The sequence below is a fragment of the Carassius auratus genome, chromosome 15 (assembly GCF_003368295.1).
Source record: "Carassius auratus strain Wakin chromosome 15, ASM336829v1, whole genome shotgun sequence".
Lineage (NCBI taxonomy): Eukaryota > Metazoa > Chordata > Actinopteri > Cypriniformes > Cyprinidae > Carassius > Carassius auratus.
In genome coordinates, this window is record NC_039257.1 from 14,134,999 (window position 1) to 14,160,627 (window position 25,629).

The 25,629-nt window shown below is 38.2% G+C and overlaps 3 protein-coding genes across 6 annotated transcripts; 1 reads left to right on the top strand and 2 right to left on the bottom strand.

The window, feature by feature from the left end:
• Nucleotides 1-2,265: 2,265 nt before the first annotated feature.
• LOC113115191 (transcription factor RelB-like) lies at nucleotides 2,266-10,862 on the bottom strand. 4 transcript variants are annotated; one of them, XM_026282591.1, is made up of 11 exons: nucleotides 10,488-10,862; nucleotides 9,933-9,944; nucleotides 9,445-9,599; nucleotides 7,610-7,915; nucleotides 6,708-6,868; nucleotides 6,506-6,597; nucleotides 6,237-6,368; nucleotides 6,046-6,150; nucleotides 5,744-5,959; nucleotides 4,402-4,476; nucleotides 2,266-4,310 (listed from the first exon to the last, which is right to left on the bottom strand). In XM_026282591.1, exons 1-11 carry the CDS (start codon nucleotides 10,522-10,524, stop codon nucleotides 3,811-3,813), a joined length of 1,791 nt encoding a protein of 596 aa, XP_026138376.1. In that variant the 5' UTR covers nucleotides 10,525-10,862; the 3' UTR covers nucleotides 2,266-3,810. The 4 variants fall into 4 exon arrangements, with proteins under 4 accessions (XP_026138376.1, XP_026138375.1, XP_026138377.1 ...); XM_026282590.1 differs by lacking the exon at nucleotides 10,488-10,862 and adding an exon at nucleotides 10,315-10,471; XM_026282592.1 differs by lacking the exons at nucleotides 9,445-9,599; nucleotides 9,933-9,944; nucleotides 10,488-10,862 and adding an exon at nucleotides 8,766-9,412.
• A 566-nt stretch (nucleotides 10,863-11,428) lies between these two features.
• Nucleotides 11,429-12,997, top strand: mos (v-mos Moloney murine sarcoma viral oncogene homolog). Its single transcript, XM_026282597.1, has one exon. The coding sequence runs from the start codon at nucleotides 11,836-11,838 to the stop codon at nucleotides 12,823-12,825; it is 990 nt and encodes a 329-aa protein (XP_026138382.1). The 5' UTR covers nucleotides 11,429-11,835; the 3' UTR covers nucleotides 12,826-12,997.
• Nucleotides 12,998-13,910: 913 nt separating this feature from the next.
• Nucleotides 13,911-24,941, bottom strand: clptm1 (CLPTM1 regulator of GABA type A receptor forward trafficking). Its single transcript, XM_026282595.1, has 14 exons — nucleotides 24,807-24,941; nucleotides 22,172-22,293; nucleotides 21,361-21,484; nucleotides 21,082-21,240; nucleotides 20,461-20,578; nucleotides 20,197-20,282; nucleotides 19,944-20,064; nucleotides 19,584-19,828; nucleotides 18,758-18,851; nucleotides 17,796-17,986; nucleotides 17,603-17,698; nucleotides 17,380-17,515; nucleotides 15,534-15,701; nucleotides 13,911-15,433 (listed from the first exon to the last, which is right to left on the bottom strand). Exons 1-14 carry the CDS (start codon nucleotides 24,858-24,860, stop codon nucleotides 15,270-15,272), a joined length of 1,878 nt encoding a protein of 625 aa, XP_026138380.1. The 5' UTR covers nucleotides 24,861-24,941; the 3' UTR covers nucleotides 13,911-15,269.
• Nucleotides 24,942-25,629: the final 688 nt, after the last annotated feature.

Here is a 25,629-nt window from a genome sequence, read left to right on the forward strand (position 1 = left end):
TTACATTACAAAATATGTATAGCAATTATTTATTTTGCGAGTATAAATGTATGTTGTCTTAAAAACTTCCTTTTGGTGCCATGTGTTTTATACACTGCCATTGCCCAATACTGGACTTTATAGGTTTTACGAAATAGTCTCCGTAAAGCTCGTCAATGTTAAACCTGGTTAGTCAGAAGTTGCAACAGAGAGAGAGAGAGAGAGAGCAGGCGAGCAAAAATGTTGATGGTTGTTAAAGGTCATCTCGAGTCATGTGGCCAAGGTGTGAAATCACTTCTCACGAGAGTCATAACACACAAAATCATCTTTTGTTATAAAGTCACTGTTAGGTCATTATGAAATCATGAATAAAACTCAAAGCATTAATTTATGCATCATCTCTTAAAGTTTGATGAATAACTGTGGGAGTCGATTTTGTCAGAGATTACGACATGTTGAATATATGTTTCTATTGCTCTGAACTCTATATATAGCATCAGAGAAGTGAAACGAAGCACAACAATAGCTTGTAGTGAATGAGGAAGTGACTATAGACTTCTTTTTTTCCTTATTTCCTTGTAGCTTTTAAATATAAAAACCTTAGTGGCATGAAATCAAGGGTTTGGAAGGTTTACATTTCTTTCAGACTGATGGAAATGTATTTCTGGCTTAAACTCATGTCGATTGAGGCATTTACATGAAGGCTTTTCAATCAGATTGCTAACTGAGAAAGTTTTTTTATATAGTACATTTCATACACAATGATAATTCAGAGTGCTTTACATAAAAAATAAGTAAAATAATATTTTTTTAAATCACAACAATAAAATAAGGAATTTAAAACTTTTAAAATGATAAAAAATGTATTTAAAACAGTTAAAAATAGAAAATTATTATATATAAAATACAGTGCAATCAGTTCGGACATTGCACAGTGATCTTTCAATAAATGCACAGCTAAACAGATGAGTTTTAAGTCTGGATTTAAATGTGGCTAATGTTTTAGCACATCAGATCTCTTCTGTAAGCTGGTTCCAGCTGTGGGCGGCATAATAGCCCCTTGTTTTGCGTGAACTGACTCAATCCTAATGATCTGAGTGGTCTGTTAGGTTTATATTTAGTGAGCTTATCTGCAATGTATTTAGGTCCCATTACAATAGTCTACCCTGCCGGTGATAGAGGCAAGAACAAGTTTCTCTATGTCTTGACTGGAAACAAAACATCTAATTCTTGCAATGTTTTTGAGTTGATAGTATGCTGATTAAGTTACTGCTTTGACATGACTACTCAATCTAGGGTCTGTCTCCAGAATCACATAAAAAAAATACTTGACTTGGCTTGTCAAGGTATGCATTCAACTGGAGAACTTTATCTTTGTTTCCAAATGCAATGACTGCAGTTTTCTCCTTATTTAACTGAAGAAAGTTCTGGCACATCCAAGTATTAATTTCATCAGTGCATTGACAGAGGGAGTCAATGGAGCTGTAGACCTTTGGAGATACTGTAAGGCTAGGTAAATCTGGGTATCATCAACATAGCTATGATAGGCAATTTGGTTCTTTCTCATTATTTGACTAAGTGGGAGCATATAAAGGCAAAAGAAGAGCGGTGCAAGAATCAAGCCTTGTGGTACTCCACATGTCATGGACGTCCACTTAGACTTATGCTCTCCTAGACTCACATAATAGCCTCTCCCTTCTAAGAATGTATGACCTGAACAATTTGAGTACCATCCCAGAAAGCCTGACCCAGTTTTCAAGTCTCTCTAGAAGTGTTAGGGTCAACAGAGCCAATCGCAGCTCTAAGATCCCATAGTATACGCACTGATATTTTGCCAGAATCAGAATTAAAGCAAATATCATTTATGATCTTAATGAGCGCTGTCTCTGTACTGTGATGCAGTCAGAAACCATATTGAAAATTGTCCAGGTATACATTTGAATTTAAATAGTTGTTCAGCTGATTAAAAAACTATATTTTTAATAATCTTGCCTATAAAAGGAAGATATAATATTGGTCTATAGTTGCTCAATATAGTGTGATCAAGATTGCTCTTTTTCAGAAGGGGCTTAACAACCGCAGTTTTCAGGGAGTTTGAGAAAGTCCCAGAAAGAATTGAGGTGTTCACCACTTCTAAGAGATCTGCTTCTAAACAGCTAATGTTAATGCGATGAGATGCATTTCGTTGGACTTTGGCCTTAATGCCGCCTACTCTCTAGACAGGAAGAAATTATGATTTAGCCAGTGACTAATAAAGCAAGTACACTAAGGGACAGCAAAACTGAGTCATTTGCCAGAAAACATGTTTTTAATATTGACAGCAACAACACACTATAAGAAGCAGAATGTGACATTATTTGAGAGCATAAAGGATTTTTACACAGGACAATATAAATCACAGCAGTATTACAGACATTAAATGTGTATAAATGAACAAAATGCTTTCCAATGGTTATTCTTGTGAATCCAGCTTCCTTCAACATTGAGGTGATAAAGACAAAATCACTCAAATATTGTTGCCACTGACTCATTGACTACATTTATTTCAGTTTCCTATGCAAACTCACATCATGTCATAACCAGGCAAAAAAGGTCAAGTTTCCAGTGAAAAGTAATCTGACTATTCTCATTGAAAAATTAAATCCTGTGCAATGCAGCCAATCAGAACATATTTGATGTATAATACACAACTTAAGATCAATTTAAAAATCTTAGACCAATTACATTTCTTTGTGGACTGGGCTTCAATTCCAAATCCCCTCTGACACATTAAAATGTGGTAATTTATGTATAAAAATTACATAAAACATTTAACAAAAGCCAAAAAAGGTAAATTGAAACATTTCCCTTTCTTTGTGCTTTTATTTAGACTTTGGTTAGCGAGCTAAGAAGCCATTCACACAGAAGATTTCTTTGTGTTTAAAAACATTAGACACAGGCAAGAACGCAAGGTCTAGAGAAGTTCAGAAGCTGATCTTTTCTTGACATGCACAATATTCATAATATTCATATTCATATATTCATTTGCAACGGTCCAACATCGATGGAAAAGTGGCGCACTGAAATGGAAGAACATGTTTTGTGTGAACAGCCCCTAATAGCATAGCATAGTGCTAACTAGTTAACTGAATATCACAATTTTGGAGCACTATTTTTGATCAGAAGAAACAATCGGCCACTAATGGGCAGAGAACTCAATGCAATATTTTATTGTTGCCAATTAGATGACAGAAATGACTTATGTTTTATGTTGTCGTGTCCCACCTGGCTTGATCATGGTGTCAGATTGGCATGAATTACATGAATTAATCCAGCTGCTACTTCAGAATTATGTTTAAATGTCTAATTTTGTCCCCTTAATGCTGTTAACTGAAATTCCTCTGTGGATGGACTGTTCTGAAATGTTCTAAACAAATATCACGTTACATGTTACACTTAAATACAAAGTGAATTTGGGTCTGGGACAATCTACAGGATACTAACAGGTTCTGCTCAGAAATCCACACAATAAATTAGCAAATGACAGTCATAACTGGCACATCCCAAGCAGCATCTGTTTCTCCCTTTTTACCAGAAAACATAATGGTTACATGCTTCTCCCACCTTTCGTTGGCTACGAGGTGTCTAGTCCATTTTCAAGACGAGTGGTCGAGCAGATGATTTACTTCATTGGTATGTTCATACTACCAAACGGGAAGTCAGATCGTGCCAGCAGACCAGGTTTAGCAGTCAATAACTGGGTCTTTTCCTAGTCCAAAAATGATTTTATAGTCAACAGTGACTGTATGTCCAAAGTCCCAACAGTCAAGACATAAGAGTCCACAGTGGCATTCAGTGGTCCAGGTCGTTCTCGCTCTTCACGGGGGAAAACATGAGCCCTTCGATGTTCTCCAGATCTGCTGGATAGGCCTGATTCTCATTCACCATCTGACTGAAGTGTGCGTCGTTTATAGAAGACATGTTCATCACAGGTTGACCGGCGTTCAATTTCATATCGGTGCCATCTAAACCAAAGTTGAGATCACCAGGGAAAAACAACTGATTAAGAAACTGGTCTGAACCTTGCTGGGATTGGTCTGGTCTGAAGCTGGCAAAGCATTGGGAAATGCCTTGGAGGACGGTGTCCAAAGTTTCTGGGTCCAGGCTAACACAACCGTCCAATTGTTCAAAGTCTTCATAGCGAATTTCCTCCATGACCTGGGATGGCATGGTGATGCCTCCGTCCATAACGGGGACTGCCATGGAAGCACTGGGAAGGCTGCAGTCGACGGTGGCGTAGAATTCCCTGTCAAAATGCTGTGGCATGCTGGGTTCATTTGCAATGTCTTGATCTGCGAGAGGAGAGAAATAAAACGCTGATATAGTCAACAAAGTTTGAGAGAGTGATATTAAGGTTTCGGTTTATTTCAGATACATGCTTACTTTGAGGAACGCTGCATGGCTCGCTGAACTTCACATCAGACTTTATTTTCCTCTTGCGGTTGACTCCGTAAGGATCTGCAGATCAAAAGAGCAAATCAGATTAACCTTCCTTCTGTGTCACAATGTGACAGGAGCATGTGAAGGCACTGACTATAACACAATCATTTGTGTTCTGACAACAGAAGACCTCTTACGAAGTATTGCAGTTTCCTCATGCAACCTTTCAGTTTAAACTACTATAATGCTGCTATTTATAATGAAATGGTGACAAACCCTCTTTTTGTTTTATTTTAGAAACTCTCTGCTTCAGCTAACCATTCTATAGGGGAAGTCGTGGCTTAATGGTTAGAAAGTTTGACTCCTAACCCTAAGGTTGTGTGAGTCTCGGGCCGGCAATACCACGACTGAGGTGGGTCACCATTCTTGGCTGTTTGTTACGTCACTTCCACTTTCTATTGGTCTACTTTTTATGCGTTTTGTTTAAACACAAGAAACCTGAAAAGCCATAACTAACATTTTTAGGACCATTACACCTTTAACACAAGAAAAAAATTACACAATACCATTCTAAACCTGTTTATTTACAAAGAAATGCAGATTGTTATTCAGGAATATAAAAAAAAAATTATGATAAAGAGTCAAACTTGGCGATTTCAATTTCAAATAAATTCTATTCTTTTCGATGTTGTTTCTTGAAAAAAATCCTGGAATTAATTATCAAGGTTTCCACACTAATATTAAGCATCACAACTGGTTTCAAGATTTAAAAAATATGTATATGATGTTTTGTGAATCGCAAATAAGCATATTTTATGTAATATGATTTCTAAAGGATCATGTGACACTGGCGTAATGATCCTGAAAATTCTACTTTTCCATCACAGGATTAAATTACATTTAGTTATTTTTAAGTTATATTTTATGAGTTATATTTTATTATATATATATATATATATATATATATATATATATATATATATATATATATATATATATTTATTATGAGTTAATTTTGAATTATTTCAAAATATTACTGTTTTACTATATTTTTTTTTTATCAAATAAATGCAGCCTTGGTGGGTATAAACCATGAAACTATTTTTTTAATGAAAGGATACTTATTTATTCTAAAGTATTTATTACATATTTATAATGTGTTATACTTCTTTGTTTATTTTAATTATTTAATATATACATTAAACACTATAATCCTTTCATCTATCCATTTTCCAAACTGCTTATCCTCAGTAGGATTTTGGGGTGAAATATACCCCAGATATTCCCTCACAACTGTCACCCTATGTTATCTATTCATCGTGTCTTTATGGCGTCTATAACTCACCTGCATTGTCTGGGACGTAGGTGAACTTGACTGGCTCGCTGTCCATCCGGTCAGACATGCGTCGAAGACACACACTGACCTCCTCCTCCTCGGTTAAATTCTGCTCCCTGAAGGGTGGGGACTTGAAGACGATGGCGATCTGCCGGTGGACATCGGTCTGGGCAAACTCCGCCTTGGCCTCCCAGTCGTCCTTGCTGAAGATGATCTCAATGTCATCTATGGAGGTTTCCAGATATACAAATGACTCCTTTTAGAACAACTGCATCGAAGAATATAACATGACATATCTAATGTCCACTTACCTTTCTGTACTTTGTCACAGAGCATGTAAATTTCAGTCTTTCCTGTGCAGGGGCCTCGGACAATATTAAGGCGATTGATTTTCAGCTCGGCCGTTGTGGTCGCCTCTAATCAGAAAAACAGAAACAGTCCAAACATCAGCTACCAGGAAACTACAGAGAGTTTGCAAGCTTGAGTAGAGTATGTTTCTTACTCTTGTCATAGACGGGGTTGGAAACCACAGGGGCGAGGGGGATTCGGTCTCCATCCTTTCGTTCCAGCTCACACTGGAAACACAGTCTCACCACGTTCATGTCCATGTCCTCAATGCTCTTAGAGTGGCCCGCTGGTGGAGAACAAGACAAAAACATTCAACGGATGCACATGCTCCACTACAGCGGGATCGTATTATGAGGATATTATGGAGGTAGCTCCTTAAGTTTCTGAACAGAGCCATTCAGTCTGTAATATTCAACAACTCACTGTTAAACGGATCAATATTCTTATTCCTCCTCTTCTGCAGTGAGGCATCAAGCTCTTTCCTCCGCACACACTGGATGCCAAGATTTGCAAAGCTGGAAAACACCAACATACTCAGGCAGGAAAGAACATTTTTACTCTCAGATCATGTTCGGCTGACCATGCTGTCGCTCCAAACATTAGAAAGCCGTTAATAGAAAGATACCTGTGTCGACGAGCGCTGTGGGGATTGATGTGGATGACGCAGATGCCATCTGCACAGTCTTTCCCGACCAGGCAGTGTGGGTGTGGGCGGTACGGGATGTCCTTCGTCACAAGAGACACGGTGACCATCACTTTCTTGATGTTTTCAATGGGGCCTTGGATCTTAAATAGGTAAAAAGATAACACACTGTTTTACTTTCGCTTTCATGCCAGTTGGGTCTTTGTGGTTGCGTTATGGGCACAGGCTCTTACTAATACCCATTTATGGATATTTTACAATGGCAAAACTGACTAGTGAATATGTTTGTGTGGTTTAAAGGTAATTCCCTCCGTCAGAGCCCACGCGGGAACTTTCATTTTTAACTGCAATTACAAGTTTACCCTGATTTCATATACAATAAACCACAAACTATTATGGGGGAAGCCCCAATGTTATGGGATAGTCGGTGGATTCCAGACACACCCACTGAATCAAATAAGGAGTGCAAATCAATTTCGAATTCATGTAAATGGAAAATGAACAACGAAAATGAAATCAAGTTTTACAAGGTGTAATGGGATGATATCATTTTTAACCCTATATAGCCAACTGTTTTATATGCTAATTTCTATGGTCCCTCAATCAACTACATGATCAAAACTTTAAGGAAGAACAAACTGATTTCAATCAAAATGCATATTTTTGCTAAAAGTACGCTCCTTGAGTATGAGCTCCATATTCTCCTATAGAACAGTATATAAACCATAGTATCCTGATGTATCAAGTTCACTACTCATTAAGAAAAAAAATGATTTTTTTGTTTTTTTCAACAGCTGTTCCACTGTTTACAGGGTTAAGTCATTTAAATAGAGTTGTCGACTTGTTCATTAGCATCCACCTCAAACCCTCTTCCTCTGACTCACTTCAATTGCAGGCAGGGTCTTGCTGGAGTCAGTGCTGGAGGCTCCGAGGATGCTGCCTGCGGATCGTCCCTCGCACTCATAGCGAAATCTCATGCCGCGCTCCTTCGGTTGCTCCACCACCACCAGCTCTGGCTTTTCCAGGAAGCGCTCCAGATGTTCTGTTCCAGTCTGCTGAGGATGAAGACTCTGGGGTGCCAGAGATGACTCTCCACGTCGCTGAGATGCCACTTTGTGGCTTCGCATGGAATGCATCGGTGCCATACCATCAGTGTGCGCCGTTGGGGTCTGGTCAAAGCTGTATGGATTCTGAGAAAATAGTGTCTGCTTTAATAAACAGTTTTTACTGATTGTTCACACCAAGAAAAGTAGCTTTGAGGATGGTTAGAAAAATAAACTTTATTAGTGTCCAAATCAATGCACAATTTTATTATTCATTCTGTTGACTGCCACGTTAAATAATGTAGTCCGGTGAATTCTGATTGGCTTCAAAAATCTTATTGTTTATCAGCAGGAAAAAAATAGTTTTGAAAGTGATTCCACATAACATCATTTCTCTTGATCGTTATTGTTGTAGTGTGAATTTCCCTGTTCTTATTGAATAAGAATGAATCTTAAAAATGTATCGTTGCAATTCTGGTGTGGCTTCAACAGCTGGCTTCCAGAAAAAAAATAAATGAAGAAACTGAACAGAGGAAGAGACAACAGATGAACAGACAAAGCTTAGCCAAAAGTGTTTACATGTTTAAGTTAAAAAAAACTATTAATGGCTTGCCAATCACTGAATAATTTATTTTCAAACCCCAACACAATGAATCAGCAACACAAAGCATTGAGAAAACCACATTAGCTTGTTTTGTTACTACATTGAATACATTGTTCCTTCCCTGATTTTTTTAAATCATTAATAGAAAGACAAACAATTCACCTTTAACTCACTCGAAGCAACCACCAAAAAAAAAAAAAGCAAGAGAGAAAGAGAAAGTGTGTGTGTGAAGAACAATGTGAGAAGAGAGAGAGAAAATAACAGTTTGTTTTACATGTGCAGATATTGAACATAAAAAGCACAATTACAATAAAAAAGCAATAAAAGCATTTTTGAGAAGACAGAAAACAGACCAAATCTGGACATGCCAGAGAACGGACTCAGATCGCTTACACAAAGAGCTGCTGAGAAGAACCAGAAGCATGGTGAAGAAACAGGAAGCTCACATAGCTAGACCAAAAACCAGCCAATGAGAAAGTGAGAAGCAGAGAGGAGGGGATGAGACTGAGTCTTTTGTATGGGGGGAGAGAAGCAAGAGTGGAGAGAACGCTAACTGAAAGTAGGCATCGAATTACAATCACCCGTTGCAAAGTAAAAAAGCCTGGTGTCATGAATAACAAGTTTCGATATCTACTAAAAAAAAAAAAAAAAAGATATTTTCTACAGAGAGTGAATACACTCAATATGCTACAGATTTTGACGCATCATTCATGGCCAGAGCACAAACAAAACAGGATGAAGTTATGAACCAAATTCAGTGGTTAGTGTTAAAGGGACAGTTCACCCAAAAATGCATGTCATTCTAAACCAGTATGACTTCCAGATGTTTCTGCGTCTGGAAGTCAATGGTCTTCAGGTTACCAGCATTCTTCAAAATACACTCTTTTTATGTTCCACAGACGAAAGTAAGTCATACAGGTTCGTAACAACATGGCGGTGAGTAAATGATGACAGAATCTTCATCTTGGGGTGAACCATCCTTATAAGGGTTTCAGAAAACTATTATCTCTAGCAAGTGATACAGTGACAGCTCTACTTTGGTTCAATTTAGTGTAACAGCAGAAAGACTCACAAGTGGAGCTGCTCCTCTGGAGACCAGCACTGGTGCGCTTGGCCTGCTTCTAGACGGCGGGTCAGCTGACTGGACGTCCCGGTCCAGAGGTGGAGGAGGAGGTCCAGGGAGCTTTACCTTGATTGTTTTCTCTGTTAGGTACTCTTCTATAATATCTGAGGCACAGTTTTGATGATTATAAACATGAGCTTTAATTAAAGAGATCACTTAAAAATTGTTTTACCCCTCCATGTGACACAAAAGCAGATGTTAGGCAGAATGATACTCTTATGTACTTTCAACTGCATGGAAAACATATGACTGGGGCTGCATAACAGATCCTTTTGTGTTTCATGGAAAGTCATTGAGTTGGAACGACACAAAGGTTAGTAAATATTGACTGAGTTTTTGTTGAACGGTTTCTTTAACGCCACAAAACAATTATATCAAAGAACAAACAAAGAGGACAAACAAGGTCACCTCACAATGACGTCACATCTTGCACTCACCTAGATCTAGGTCTGCACAGGGAGGCATGATGGGAAAAAAAGACAAGAAAAACAGTTAAACATGCGCATTTCCGGAAAACGAAACTGAAAGCTACTTTTTATTTATTCATATAACTTAAAATTAGCTGTCGTCGCTTGATAAACGTGTCTGTAATCGATTGATTTTATAATCAGCTAATAAACAGCATATGGCCAAAAATGAGTCCTAAAACATCTCAGATGATAAACATACTTCTCGACAAATTATAAACATTATTTTGCGACTGTAAAACAGGAAAGACATTCGCGGACCTGTGTTGTTGTTTCAGTACAGGCCTGTAACTTTGGAAACACCCACTTCTCTTAAAAAAACAACTTAGTTTCGATGATACCGTGAACTTACTTGTCATAACACACAATAAAACCTGAAATGGCGATAGCTGCCGTTCAAGTTGAGTGCATAACGCGCACATAATGCATAGCTTAGGCGTAAAGTAGAGCACATGAATACTCCTAAAACACGCTGAATCAGAGACACAACAGGGCCGAAGTGAAGATGTGAGAAACTGAACTGACCTCCCGCTGCGCCGCTCCCAGCGCTCATATTTCTCATTGCAGGCCCGAAATAGAAGAAAAATGAGTCTGGTTGGTTTCTTCAGTCTTGTGAGTCGTTATTGTGTTGAATCGTAATCCTCCGACACCGCGATCTGATCATCAGTCCCGCGTTATGGAGTCATTTCCGGGTGCTTCGTCTGTTTTTTCTTTCTTTTTTTGTTAGCCTGAAGTTAACAGAAGGTTTTTTGGTGAAAAAAATCTCGAGAGCAAACGAGAGCCCGCTGTATCTGTGGCTCCTCCACTAACGACTGTAAAATGACAAACAGCTTCGCCCCGTAGTTTCTTTCACTTTTTCTCTTGGTAAGCTACAAGAGCTCAGATCTGGTGGGTGGAAATTCCCCTACGTCACAACGGTGGGGAAACCCCAAGAGTCGTCACCATGACAACGACTAACAACAGGTGTGTTTCAAGAACGCGCACCAATAACAGGTGAAGAGAGCACCGTCCTCATAACCGATACATCAAGTACAAATAAACAATACATTTATTAATGTACATTTACAATTAAAGTGTAAGACAGGAGGAATTAAATTGCTAATATTTGAAAACATCACAAACATACACACACACACACACACATATATATATATATATATATATCACACACACACACATATACATATACATATATATATATATATATATATATATGTGTGTGTGTGTGTGTGTGTGTGTGTGTGTGTGTGTGTGTGTGTGTGTGAGAGAGAGAGAGAACAATGTAATGTAAATTGCTTAGAACAAAATATTATTGCTATCGTATATATATATATATATATATTTTAATTTTTATTTAATTTATAAAATACACAAACAAACACACACACACATATACATGATATATATATATATTTATTTATTTATATATATTCACACACATTAAGTGGTAGCTCTGACAGTGAAAGGGTTGGTAGTCACGTGACATCTAGTGTAAATATTGCAAACTGATGTAATGAGGACACATTGATCGAGCCTGTTGTTTTCATCATTGTGTCAGCATCAGTTAAAACACTGTAATTAAAGCAGAAATTCTGAGCCGCAAATAACCCAGGTGATTTATATAACTTAATAAATCTGGTTAAACTGCCAGTTCAATTATATTTCATTTAAAAGGTAGCCCTATGCAAATAACGCCTACACATCAAGTTCCCACATAGTTTCATGGAATAAACAAATTAAATCACTTGACATTTTCGCTCGGCTCGTGAAGGTCATATGACAGACGTGCATAAAACGATCACGTGAATTCTACCACGCGAAGCAGAGCCCCAAATTTGGAGATCAGCACTTGGGTCCACGGTTACCATGCACTATGCCGTCACCAATCCCCATCACCCGACTGTTGCCGAAGAATTTTGGGCTGGAGTTTGGCGCGTGCAGCAGCCCAATATCCAAAACTGCGAGTGGATCTACGCTGCGCGTGCCCACAAACGCGTTTCACGGTAAAATCGCGCACAGGCTTTGGTCCTCCGTGATCCACTGGCGAGAGCTGAAGGCTGTGGAGCCCATCGGCAGCGGTGGATTCGGTACGGTGTTCAAAGGCACATACTTTGACGAGACTGTTGCTGTGAAGAAAGTGAAATGTGTGAAAAACAAACTGGCCTCGAGGCAAAGTTTCTGGGCGGAACTCAATGCGGCACACCTGCACCATCAAAGCATCGTGCGCGTGATCGCAGCCACCACGTGCACTCCTGCGCACCTCAGCAACAAAGACAACATCGGAACGATTGTTATGGAGTTCGCGGGCGCCCTAAACCTACAGCAGCTCATTTACGGGCTCGCGGACCCGTTGCCTATGGACAAATGCGTGAGATATTCAATGGACATCGCGCGTGCGCTCCAGCATTTGCACGCGCACGGCATAGTCCACTTGGATGTAAAACCTGCCAATGTTTTGGTATCAGAACAGGGTGTTTGTAAACTGGCAGACTTTGGGTGCTCTTTCAAACTATCCAGTAAAGGCGACACCGTGACGCACCTGAGTGAAATCGGTGGCACGTTCACGCACCGCGCGCCCGAGCTACTGAAGGGAGAGGAGGTTTCTCCGCGCGCAGACGTTTACTCGTTCGGCATCACGATGTGGCAGCTCCTCACCCGAGAACCGCCGTATGAGGGCGACAGACAGTGTATCCTGTACGCCGTCGTGGCTTATAATCTGCGCCCTTGCATCACTAGGGATGTTTTTATCCAGTCCTCTCTTGGACAGAAGTGTCAAACACTGATCAGTCTGTGTTGGGACGGCGACCCCAGCATCCGACCCACCGCGGATCAGCTCCTTCATGAACTCTCCGTTCTGTTGTGAATTTGGAACACATGGACCTCCGAGACTGACAAAAGACCTTCATTTTGAAATGTTTTTCTTATTTTTATTGTAATGTTTTGTAAGTTTAATTTCGTAACCTTTTTATTGTTAAGAAAAAATATTTTAAATATCAAAAGATCTTTAATTAAATGTTTCCTTCTGTTTAAAGCCGGCCTTTTGTGTGATTTGTAATGTTTTTGAATACATGTATGTTTATTTACTTCATATTAACTAATAAATATGATTTTAGCTTGCATATGAGAGTTTAGAAGTTCAACAAAATTCGTAAATTCGTTTTACTTTTACATTTAATTAGTAAGTAAACGCTGTTGAAATCACTTTGTTCGTAATAAAGCACGTTTTTACATACATAAAACAAGCAAAGCGTTTTACAACTATCACATTCATGGTATGACTAACTTTACATGGAGTGAGTCGCCATGTTGAACAGCTGAATTACACGCACTTTATTGCAGAAACTGCTTTGTTATAGGACAGTGATCCTCAAATCTGGCTCGCGAGATCCACTTTCCTGCGAAGTTTAGCTCTAACCCTAATCAAACACGGATGAGTTTGCTAATCAGTGTCTTCAGGATCATTAGAAAATCACAGGCAGGTTGGTTTAATTGGAGTCGGAGCTAAACTCTGCAGGAAACTGGATCTCGCGAGCCAGATTTGAGTATCACTGTTATAGGACAACATCAATGGCAGAATAAATTAATTCTGACAGAGTGTGAACAGAGCATTTCCCAGCATGAAGTCGGTGACTGAAAACCATTGCGTAATGCTGCATGTACGCCGCTAGGTGTCAGGACAACACAAAAATATCTGGATGTATATTGAGCCGAATTACATTTGTGGATATGTATAAAAGTTATTTTTTATACATTATAGACCCCCAAAAGTCTAAACGTTACCTAGAAATAAATATCTTTTAATTTTCATGGCTCACGTTTTTATTTCTCAATTATAAAAACATCAAACACAATGGCCAAAAAGTAAGCTTAGTTTTTGCCCCAGATGTTGCTCAAATGTAGATCTTATACTTTATATTAGTCTATACCAAAACCAACCGGTTCAAGCAATTCTCCAAATACTATTTTATTATTATTTCATATTCATTACTATTTAAATATAAAAAAGTAGTTAAGGTCATAAAAGTGTTTTCATGGGAAACCTCTAAAGAGTTTTAAGGCAGAGAGATTTGTGCTAAACCAGAGCAAGTATGAACTTCATAAGGTGTAATCAAATGTTTAACGAATCCCCCAATTAATTAAGTGGTCTCGGTTAAAAAACGTACAAAATTTACAATTTTCCTTTGATACATATTTTTTATGAGCCCAATGTCACAAACCTTTAAAAAGCCAAATATGCAAAAGCAAAACTCTTGAGACATGAACACAACGTCCAATTTAAACTGCACTTATGCTTTACTATAAACATTAGTGATCAAATTTTGGAACATACCAAAAAAAAAAAAAAAAAAAGCCCAATCAATTCATAAGTACGGCACCAAAAAAAAAAAAAGGACAAACCAGGCATTTCATCTCACGCATTCTTGGACTGTGGACGTGTCGAGCCGAACCGAACCAGACGTGACACATGGTGGTCCAGCCGTGGAGTGTGAATGTAATGAAACTAGTTCTCAGTGAGAGGACTGGCACTTCAGCTATTGCTAGACAAGCTGACGTCAGCATGATTCAATTTGACAAGCTGAGACGCAGAACAGTTTAGAACATACAAAAGAAAAATCAGAGGCTTAAAAAAGAAGAATCATGATCATAATTATTAATATTATTAATAGAATTATATATTAATACCTACAAGGCTGTTATTTCTTTATTTTTTGTTCAAGTCAGCAACATCAATTCTTGTTTTAAAAATGTGAAAAGTCTGTCTCGCACACAGGTAGTGTTTGAACAGAACTGGCTGTCCTACACTACACAACTTCTTCCTGGAAATCCTTCACACATGGAATGAACAGAAAAGAAGTACACAGAATCAGGAGACCGGCGAGGCTGCGTTGAGCCTCTTTTCCTCGCTCTTGTACTCCAAAAAACAAAAAAGATATGTACTGCACTCGCCCTATTCACTCCAGCAAACGGGATTTAATCACAGACCTCCTAACCCTTCAAATTATTAGTGTTACCAACCCAAAAATATACAATACAGTACATCACGTTTTACTTCACTTTGACTGCAAAAATATGGGAGATTGAAAAAGAATGATTTTAGGAAGTCTACATTAAATATATAGATATATTTTTCCCCCTGTGGATCCCACACAAAGGAGGAACGCTGAACTTCATTTTTTTTTCCTGCAGTCTTTTACGTAATACCGTTAATCCAGTTCCCTTCCCTGACAATAAAACATAAACTCAGTCTTGAAGATGCCTTATCGCACCTTCACAAGACCAGAGGGCAAGGGAGGGGGTTAGAAGAGGTTAATCATTCTTCTTCTCTCCGTCTGGTTTATCTGTGATGGCAGCGGTTGGCTGGGCTGGGCTGTCCTTGCTCTGCTGCACTCCGCTGGTCCCAAACTCATTCACACGGTTGGGATCCACTCTGTAAATCCAGCGCTGGTACAGATAGACGAAGAAGACTACATCTGTGGAGAAACGGTGGTACGTTCAGTTAAAACTAGATATTAATAGCATGACACTACGGTGATGCAATCGTACTAAGAGATTCAAAGTTGAAGCACGTACCATCTCGGAGACAACCTATTCTGTACATCATTGGCATCTTGATGACGAAGGCAAACAAGTCATCAATAAAGGTATTCAGGGCCTTGTATGTGAGCATCCTCCAGGGAAGATGGGCCACTGACTTCATCTTGTAGTTGATGAAGAGCTGCGGTGTCATGGTGATGAACCCTTTAGGAAAAACAAAGCATTTATAATCTAATTCAAAACATGGCAAATGGATGGAACTTGTTTTATATATATATATATATATATATATATATATACACAGTTGGACATGTCATAAGAACTAATGAAAAGTACTAAGGATGTGTGACAATTTAAAATCAGTGGGAGCTCTGAACAACTAGTCTGTCTTGAGGATTCACTCAGGGGTCTTAAGAATTTTTTATTTATTAATTTTTTTATAACTAGACCACTTTTAAATGTCACATGCCAACGGAAACCTGCAACGCTCCTGATGGGAAGATAAAATGTGACCCTGGACCACCAAAATCACGAAATAATCATAAATAAAGGTATACATATAAATAAGCTTTCCATAGATGTATGGTCTGTTAGGATCAGATAATATTTGTCTGAGATGCATCTATTTGAATATCTGGAATCTGAGGGTGCAAAAAAATATCTAAATACTGGAAATTAAAGTTGTCCAAATGAATTCTTAGCTATGCATATTACTTATCAAAAATTATGTTTTGATTATTTATGGTAGGAAATTTACTAAATATCTTCATGGAACATGATCTTTACTTAATATCCTATTGATGGATAAAAAATGTTTTTTTTTTTGGCTATTGCTTAAAATATACCCCAGTGACTTCAAACTGGTTTTGTGGTCCAGGGTCATGAATGTTTGTTGCTTTAATGGCTGTGTTCAAATATTTTTTTTTTTTTACCAGTCTACATTGTCTAAAAGTATGCTAATTATAGCATTAGTTAACCACTGCGAAGGAACTATGAATCATTTGAATGAGTGGCAGACAGTGATTTGACAAAATATTTTTGAATGAGAGACCTTTTGTAATTTTTTTTTAAAAGCTGAAATATCTGATTTCAACACTAATAGCATCACCAAACAGAATTTTGCACTAAAGTTCCTATAGCTCCTATAACAGTCAAGCATGGCATTATTGACGCCAAAGTCATGGGGTTGATTCCCAGGAAGAAGCTGTGGGTTCTATGAAGATAAACGTTATACTCAATAAGTAAAGAAACCTTAGGGGGAAAAAAGTTGTTTTTCCTGCTGCATTTTTGTCTTGTTTTTTACCTTTTCGATCAGAAAAATAATCAGGGGTTCAACCGTAAGTTTACAAAGATACAAGATTGTTGTAGTTTTTATTTTTCACACAAAAAGGAATCTAGTAGCTTCGTAAACTTACTTATGTTTCTTGTGTGACACATTGGTAATAAGACACCTTTAATATGCCATCAGTTGTTAATGACATCTGGTGAAAATTTCATATCAACAGCAACTTTAGAAATTGATCTACTAAGAAAAATGGTAACGTGTTCAAAACTCATTTTACCCGCTGGAAACAAAAACAAAAAGTTTTCTTGTTACTTTAACTTTATAATCCATTAAATACGAAGGTGTGTCAACACGCATTCACAGCCCTCATTGGCTGGATTTCACACATGAGCGTGTTCTTGTGGACACCGCTCTCTCTTTATTTGGTTTACAGAACTGTAGAAAATCCTTTCGGCCTCGAAGGTGAAAAAGTGAAATTCCACTTTGTGATTCTTTCCTTAATCATCTAGTCACTGATTTTAATTTGTCACAGACTCTAAACATTATTATGCTTATCACAATGAAGCCACTGCAAACATGAAGTGAGGTTACACTTACCGAAGGTTAACAAGAACCCATAAAGCATACTGAGCACCCAAGAGTACCAGCCTTTGTGTTCCACATATAATAAGCTATAAACTGCGTAGCACCCAAAGAGAGGGTACAACAGCCAGGATAGATACTTAAAAGCCATCTAGGGAAAAAACAAAACAGGCATTTCTCATAAAGTTTGAATAAATTTGATCAATCAGCTTTAAACTGCAGCTAAAAAGTTTCTTACGTCATCATAGATTTTTGTTGAAGAGTCCACATATGTGGACTTGTCTTTGAATATCAATCGTGGGAAAATTCCAGCAATCCTGTTTTCTCTGTCCAGCTAGAAAACGAAAACAAGAATCAACATCGAGATCCAAGAACTCAAACCTAGCCATAAAACTTAAGTCATCCAAAGCCTGGCGGTGGCATCATCTCACCCTGACATCCATGACTTTGGTAATCTTCCAGAAGTCGATGAGCAGGCCGATGAATACGCTGACCTGGACGACAAAATTGGTCTCATTGTCCAGGATATAGAGCAGCACTACCAGAGACTGGAACACCCCGAATATGATGGAGCGCACAGACAGCCCCTCCAGAGACTGACGGCTGTTCCAGAACTGGATATCTGCAGAGAAAGTGAAATAAGAGACGCCACGCAGCTCAGACAGCAGAACCCACAAGTCTCGATCAATTACCACACATATACTTCAGTATTTATTAAGGGTGCTCCGATACCACTTTCACCAAAACTCGGCCGATACGATACTTTTATTTTTAGTACTTGCCGATAGAGAATCGACACTATTATTTTCTTTGCATTTGTATTTTTTTTTTAAATATATGGTACAAAACTAAAAGAATATGTTAGTTGGTTAACTGCATTTATCAAAGAGATCTATCCTTTTTCTAACCTTCAGTTATTTTTTTGTTACTTAATTATGCCAATTAAAATGTATTTTACAAGTTTTAGTTACAGTCACTTAATTTTTTTTATCTATGGTACATGTTCTTTAATTTAAAAGCATTAGAGCTGCTCAACTGCAGTAGCTTAGTACTGTAAACACTTATAGTAAATACCCAAATAAATGTTGTTTTATATTTACAATTTAGTTTTAATCCAAATGATGCATGTGCTAAGTAAGCAAACATCAAAGATCACACAACAAACGTTGCTAATCAGCTCGAGCACAAGAGCTAAACAGGCGTTAATACCAAATGTTCAACATTATATTAATTGCATACATTTCGTAGACATCCTCAATCTCTAATAATAATTCCATTTTGCGGTCTGTTGTTGGTGTTTCTTTGTCTGAATATGGCACTTATCACATGCTGTGTGGTGTTGGCGTTTGGTATCATTTTAACGAGTACAGGAGCATCTGTAGTATTTATTTACCATTCTTGAAGGCCAAGAACTCAAAAATGCTGTGGACGATGGAAACAACGATGGTCAGTCCCAGGAGGTAGGGGTTGGTCTCAAGTAGAGCCACCTGTTGAGATAAAAAGCTAGTTTTTTGTTTTGTTTTGACACAAGACAAGACATTTTAATGGTGTCTCTCAAAGAAGTTACATTGCTTGTAATCGTAAACATTACATCACTAATTACGGCAATCGATCATGATTTATCTGCTCGCTAAGTTGTGACCGGTTCGTGTCTAAGCATCTGCTCATTTCAAATGAAAATACTACTCGAGCATGTGATTGAGGACTACTAAACACTTTTTTTTTCTTTTTACAACCAATACAGATTTTTCTACTAATATTTTAAGGGTTCCAATAACCAAAACAAATGTTATTTCTGATTATACCACAACAGCTAAATCTATTTGACAATGAAAAGACAATATGCACGGTTTTATTAATCTGCAAAAAAATTGAACAATAATTTTATCGTTACCATTTTAATTCTTTTCCTAAATTGTCTAAATTACATAAAATATTTTTTTTTTGACTATTTAAAATATTGCTTTGATAACTTGAGAATGAATGGCTATTAAAAAAAAGTTATTTTGCAAACAATACTTAACAAATAAGCTACAGTATAATCATGATGTAATGGCATTGTGTGGTACTAGTTTTTGATACCCAATAAATTGTCACTTATCTTGCCAAATTAAAATCCAGAATATTAATTAAAACCAATTATCTATATAGTGATATATAGTCATCTCTCACTTAGATCTCTAAACCAATAAAATGATTTTCTTGAGTGCAGTACAAACCTTGACAGAGTCCTGGTCCTCATCTGACTGCTCGTAAGTGTCCTCTGCCAGGAAGTTCCAGGGGGAGCGGGCGTTCTGGGCGGCATATAACTGCCAGCGCCACAAGGAGAGGGGGCAGTAGGTGAGTCGGAGGGGCAGATTCTCCAGGGTATCGTTTATGGGGTAATAGTCCTTCTGCAGGTTCCAGTAGTCATTGAAATAAACAATGGGATAGTAGTCTCCACTCACTGCATCAAACTTCACATCTGAGAGAAACAGAAGTGCTCAGGTTAATCAGGGGTGATTCTAGATTCATCGAAGGCTTAATAAGTAGTTTCAAAAATATGAGAAGTTTAGCACCAAAACAAAAAAAAAACCTACGCTGGTCAAGAGGTGGGGGGACAGAGCCTTTCACCCAAGCTGTGTGATCGTCTACCATGTTGATAGTGAGGTTGGGATGCCAATGTGATATGATCTCCACAGGCCCATGACTCTCAGCCCTCTGGGAATGTACAGAGATAACAAAACTTTAGAAACTCCAAAACACACATGTCCTTGAGTAAAAAGTAGATCCCAGAATGCACAGGAATGAATGCCATGGGGAAGATGACGGCCAATCTTTTCTACCACTTACCTTGATCATTTCTGGATCCGCTTCGGTTTCTCCCGTCAACAAGTTCTTGGTCTTGAGGAACTTCCTCCTCTTGTACTTGTTGAGCACTGTTGAAGAGGAAGCGTGTGAAAACGGGCTCTAGGTTTTAAAGAGGGTTCACCCATGCACTGGTAATGTGTTATTTTAGGCCTGCTGACACAGTCAAACGTCTATGCAGCAAAAACACGAGTGTGACCGAGGTGAATGAGAGAACAAGTAATGCAACCAAAAACTGGACACACTCACTTCGAGTGGCATGGACCGTGGACAGCCTGCGGTACTGGCCCTTGCGTTTGGGGTCTGGGTGGAAGCCACTCTTGGTGAAGTAAACGTGGATGTATATTGAGCCGTTCTGCTTCAAACCCTGTATGAACAAACAGAGGCGGACTTAACAGCAAATCATGCCAAAAAAAAAGGAGTACATATTCTTGGATTTTGACAGTGCTGCTAAACAATTACTGTGGCGAGTGGGGCGGGGCCGAGAGGCGTGGGAACGAGGAGTGAGGCCAGGTGTAGTGATTGGAGATGAGCTACACCTGAGCCCCACCGCTAGTATCGAGTCCCACGTAGGAGATGGAAGGATATAAAACTGGAGCGACGACCGTGAAGGACGAGAGAGGACCAGGCCTGGGATATTATTTTATGTTTTGGTTTTTATTTGCGCGCACCAGTCGTCCGCGAGGGGCTGGTGCGCCGTTGTGTATTTACTTTTGAGTATTAAAATGATTTTTGATTGTGCACCGGTTCCCGCCTCCTTCTTCCCGATGAATATGGAGATTTGTTTATTACAATTACACTACAAAATCAATGTTACTTCTTACAAAACAATGCATGTCTCATATCTATCCAATTCACATTTATACAAACCTCAGAGAGATCCAGTTCTTTGTAATGCTCATAGCAGCCATCTCCCGACTCCCCTGTGGTCCAATCTCCATAAACCAGATCTTGCTGGTACATGAACAGTGCTTCTGTATTGTTAAAATCTGTAAATATCTCATTCTCAGAGATATATACATATAAATCCTGTGAAGAGACAGGTAGCAGAATTATCAAGCAGCTACAAACCAGATCTTACAGAGAACTTGGTTATGTATGTGCATGTAGTTATACATGTTAAAGGATTATACTTTTGATTATGAATACCATAAGGGTGTCCTTGGGGAAGAGGTTTCGGCTGGGCAGTCGTGGAGCTCCAGCGGGAGTGCTGGGATCTGGAGTTGAAGGACCTCTGCGGAACCAGCTACTTATAGCCCAGATGATAAAAATCCTGCGTGATACACAAACACAAGAGCAGAATCATGTTAGACTTCCTATGATATTCAGAAAACCCAAAACTCATGATGCAAAACTGTAGCCTTACACTATCACCTATGGTACAAGACCGATTCAAAAAAGTTTGTTTCTTTAAATATAAGTAAAGTGAATTCATAGAAATATTACTGGAGAAGGCAATTCCTGTAATTGTGACAATAAGCTCTATATATTGCATAAGTATGAAATGTTAAAGTAACATTAAACCCCCACACATCGATTAGAGCACCAGGAAAAGCTCAGGAGAGGAGTTGCTTTCCTTTCACGGGATGACTGTTGAGCAATACAGATCCTTAGGGCTCAAACTGGGATTGTTACAATATCAAAACTTAAGTGGGCAATTCCAGTCAAAGTTGACAATTCTTAAACCTATTTTGATACTACAGAAATCCTGGAGATGTCATTAATAAGTATGACCAAATCAGCTATTCAAATGCACTGAAAAACAGCAAAACTAGCTCAAACTATACCAAATGATCTATAATAAGTTACCAATCACATCACTGCGTTTTACAATGGTCAAAAACAAACCATATCTGTCAAATAAAGACCATGCAGGAGGTTCTTAAAGTACATATGGAGACTAGGAAAAAACTGTTATAGAGTTAAACAATCATTTAGGTGCACAACATTAAAGACTCACCTGAAGAGGACACCTTTAATCACCTGCCAGGCATTGGGCTGCTGTTGCTGTTGTTGTGGGTCCTGTGCAGTCGCACCTGTCTGAGCTACCTGACCTGAGGCAGCTGCCCCATTACTGCTCACCTGCACAGAACATTAGTGACAAATTAAATTACTATATAGTATTCACAGTGATCTAAAGATGGGACAGATCAGTTTCAGAGCTCTGGTGCTTTTTTTTAACCCACAGGTTGATTTCTTTTTGCTTTGGATTTAGATTTTCAATTATAATTAACTAAGCAGAAAACAGAAAGCCAAGTATTACAGCTATAACTTTAGATGACTGCATTTATTATTTTGGTTATTTTGGTCTTGGAAGGATGCCAACTAAAAACCTGCACCTACCAAACAGGAAATAAAGTGATCACAAAAACACCGAAATTTCATTGCTAATCATCATATTTGCGAAAACAAATCTCAAAACCCCCCAACTGCACTATACATTCAAATGGGTGATTTCTAACAAAAAAAAAAAAACAACCTAATAATTTTCTCAGACAGACAGACAGACATCAGTTCAGGTCTGAGAAGAGAGGCAGATGATAGAAGCCAGTCATTGTCTCAGTCTAACAAAAACCAAAACATGACCAGTTTTAACTATGATCTTGAAACAAAGATAATATGATTTGCAAATGTGTTTTCACAAGCTCATAAAGCGACTACTGGAGCTTTCATCTAGCTTTGCAACTGTTCTAGCTCGTTCCGGTACTTTTATTTGGTGATCAGCTAAAACCAATTTGCCTGAGAAAATGATTTGGATTTGACACACTACTGAGCAGGGTAAATATTAAACAAATCTTTTTGAGCAAGGAATTACTTCTGACTGGATTTAGGTCAACTAAATGGAAACAGAAGACGGAGATCTAATTTACAATGATTCTGGTTACACTCCAGATGTCTCAAGATTAGAGATAACCGCTCTGAGATAACAATAAGTCCAAAAAGGCCAATCACCAAGATCAGGGATTGGATCAAAACAAAGCCAAAAAAAATAATAGAATACAGTAACATATCAACAAACTAATAAATTGTGGCATGTATACAACATTTGAAATCGACCTTTGGATGCTATCAATGTCTATGTTTACACGTTTGCGTAGAGTACTATATTTCTAGAGTACATTCACTGTTCAAACCTCAAACAGTGAATGTGGCCAGCCAGTCATTGCCAATCTTCATTCTGAATACGAGGTACCCCAGGGCTCTGTCCTGAGACGTCTATTGTATCGCACCCAAATAAAAGTCCATTGTAGCTTTCTAAAGACACGGTTGAAGTCACCCCAATCACAGATGATGGAAAGGCCTATCAGAAAATGTGGAGATTCTGAAGTGGTGTTGTCATGGTCATTTTTGTCAACAGAAGTCATTACAACCCCTCACTATTAACAGAGACCCCACCTAGAGATTGATTACGATCAGTGAACCACACATTGGTGCAAAAACACATTTTAAATGTGGGGGCGGGGCTCACAAAATAATATACAAAAGGACATCAGACCAGTTTTCTGTGTTTTCTATAAAGCTAACAATCTTGAGATTTCTAAAGAAATGCTGGGAAACCATTATCCGCTTGTTTACATTTGGCAGCCCACACTGTTTTGGAAAAAGGTTGGCAAACCTGAGTAATGTTTATGATTGATACCACCTATATGACCTTTATAACCTGTGTAATCAGTAACCACAGGGTTATTCATCCAAATAAGTCCAGTTTACCTTGCTATCGAAGTTACTTAATCCAATAGCAAGTTCTCACTCTTCATCTGCTATCCTGAGGGTTTAGGTCTAACACCAGCAAAAAAATAATAATTAACCAAAGTCTTCATGTTCACTAGAAAATAACTGCAGGAGTATGACTGCAACAAATCTCTGAATGAAAGCAGATCTCTAATGGCAGGACTGATCACCCCTGACTTAAACCAATTACCAAATTAGCTGACTGCACACAACATGCTATAGCCTAATCATTACAAAACTTCTCACCACCACTACAGTTCTTCTGTCTACAACGCTTTTTCGTCACTATAAGGTCTAACTGGCGGATTAATAGGATTGCACAATACTGCCATCTCTAAACTCCTCTGACATGTGAAGCTAACAGAAGAGCTAGGCAGCTACTGTAGTTAGCTAGCATGCTAACACTGATCAACTCAACACTACGTAGACCAACATCTGAACAGCAGTCTGTAATATAGTGTGTTTCTGTCTCTGTCTACATAGACAGCGTTTAAGGGCATCAAAGACGGGTTCAAACGTTTTAATGCCCAAACATGCGGTCAATGAAATCAGCAGAATGCTAGGGTTTGAAATACAGTCTGTGTGATAGATAGATTGGATAAGTTAAGCTTTGTGTCGTTTGTAAAAATGATATGTGCCGGTATAAATAAGCCACACAATCGGATAGAGCCTCCGTGACTCAGGCAGCATTTCTGACCCGATGCTGAATTAAAGGGGTCGTCGATTCAGACCGGCAGTCTGGCGTTCTACTTTAAAACTGACACGAAACAATAATTTAGTTTCCTGGACGTGTGGACTATATTAAAGCTGTTCGTTGACACGTTGATTTGACGGCTACACTTTATCATTTCGGCTGTTCTTACCTCTCCGTTGCTTACGGACGACTGCTGCGCTGCTTGAGTCTCCTGCGCCGCCATCTTGCCTGTCTCTTTCGCACACTGTAATGCGCTGGTACTTGATCTGATAGATATCGCGAGATGTTCTGTATGAGAACTACTACATTTCGGCAAGTCGGTTATTTAAATCAAGTCGCTCCAAAGGACCGGTTCAAAAAAGTAATAAATGTTGTACTAATTTTAATAGCTTTAATAGCTGCACTGAATTTTCATATGTCTCGGTTCATTTCGTTGATTCCATGATTAAGCTTTTATACATACAAATACACAAAGCAACGGCTATTTGGGGACTTGACTTTAGTATTGATTTTTTTATTTTATTTTAAATCATTATTTAGTTTAGACTTGTTAAAATTATATATATATATTTTTTTTTGATAGCTGCACTGAATTTTCATATGTCTCGGTTCATTTCGTTGATTCCATGATTAAGCTTTTATACACACAAATGCACAAAGCAACGTGAAGGCTATTTGTGGACTTGACTTTAGTATTGATTTTTATTTTTATTTTAAATCATTATTTAGTTTAGACTTGTTAAAAAATGTTTTATTTTTAATTATTTTTTAACAGCGAAGTGATTAAACTAAATCTTTGAAACATGAGCACATGGACACGCATGCATGCAATATGGCTCTCTCCAATGTAATAATAATAGTATTATTCTTAAATAGTAGATTTGTAATACTTGATAAAGTCATACAATTAAGTAAATAACACTATTTAAAAATAGGTATTCTGTACCAATCCTTACTCCAAGGTTCTTTATCTTTTCTTTATCTTTTCTTTT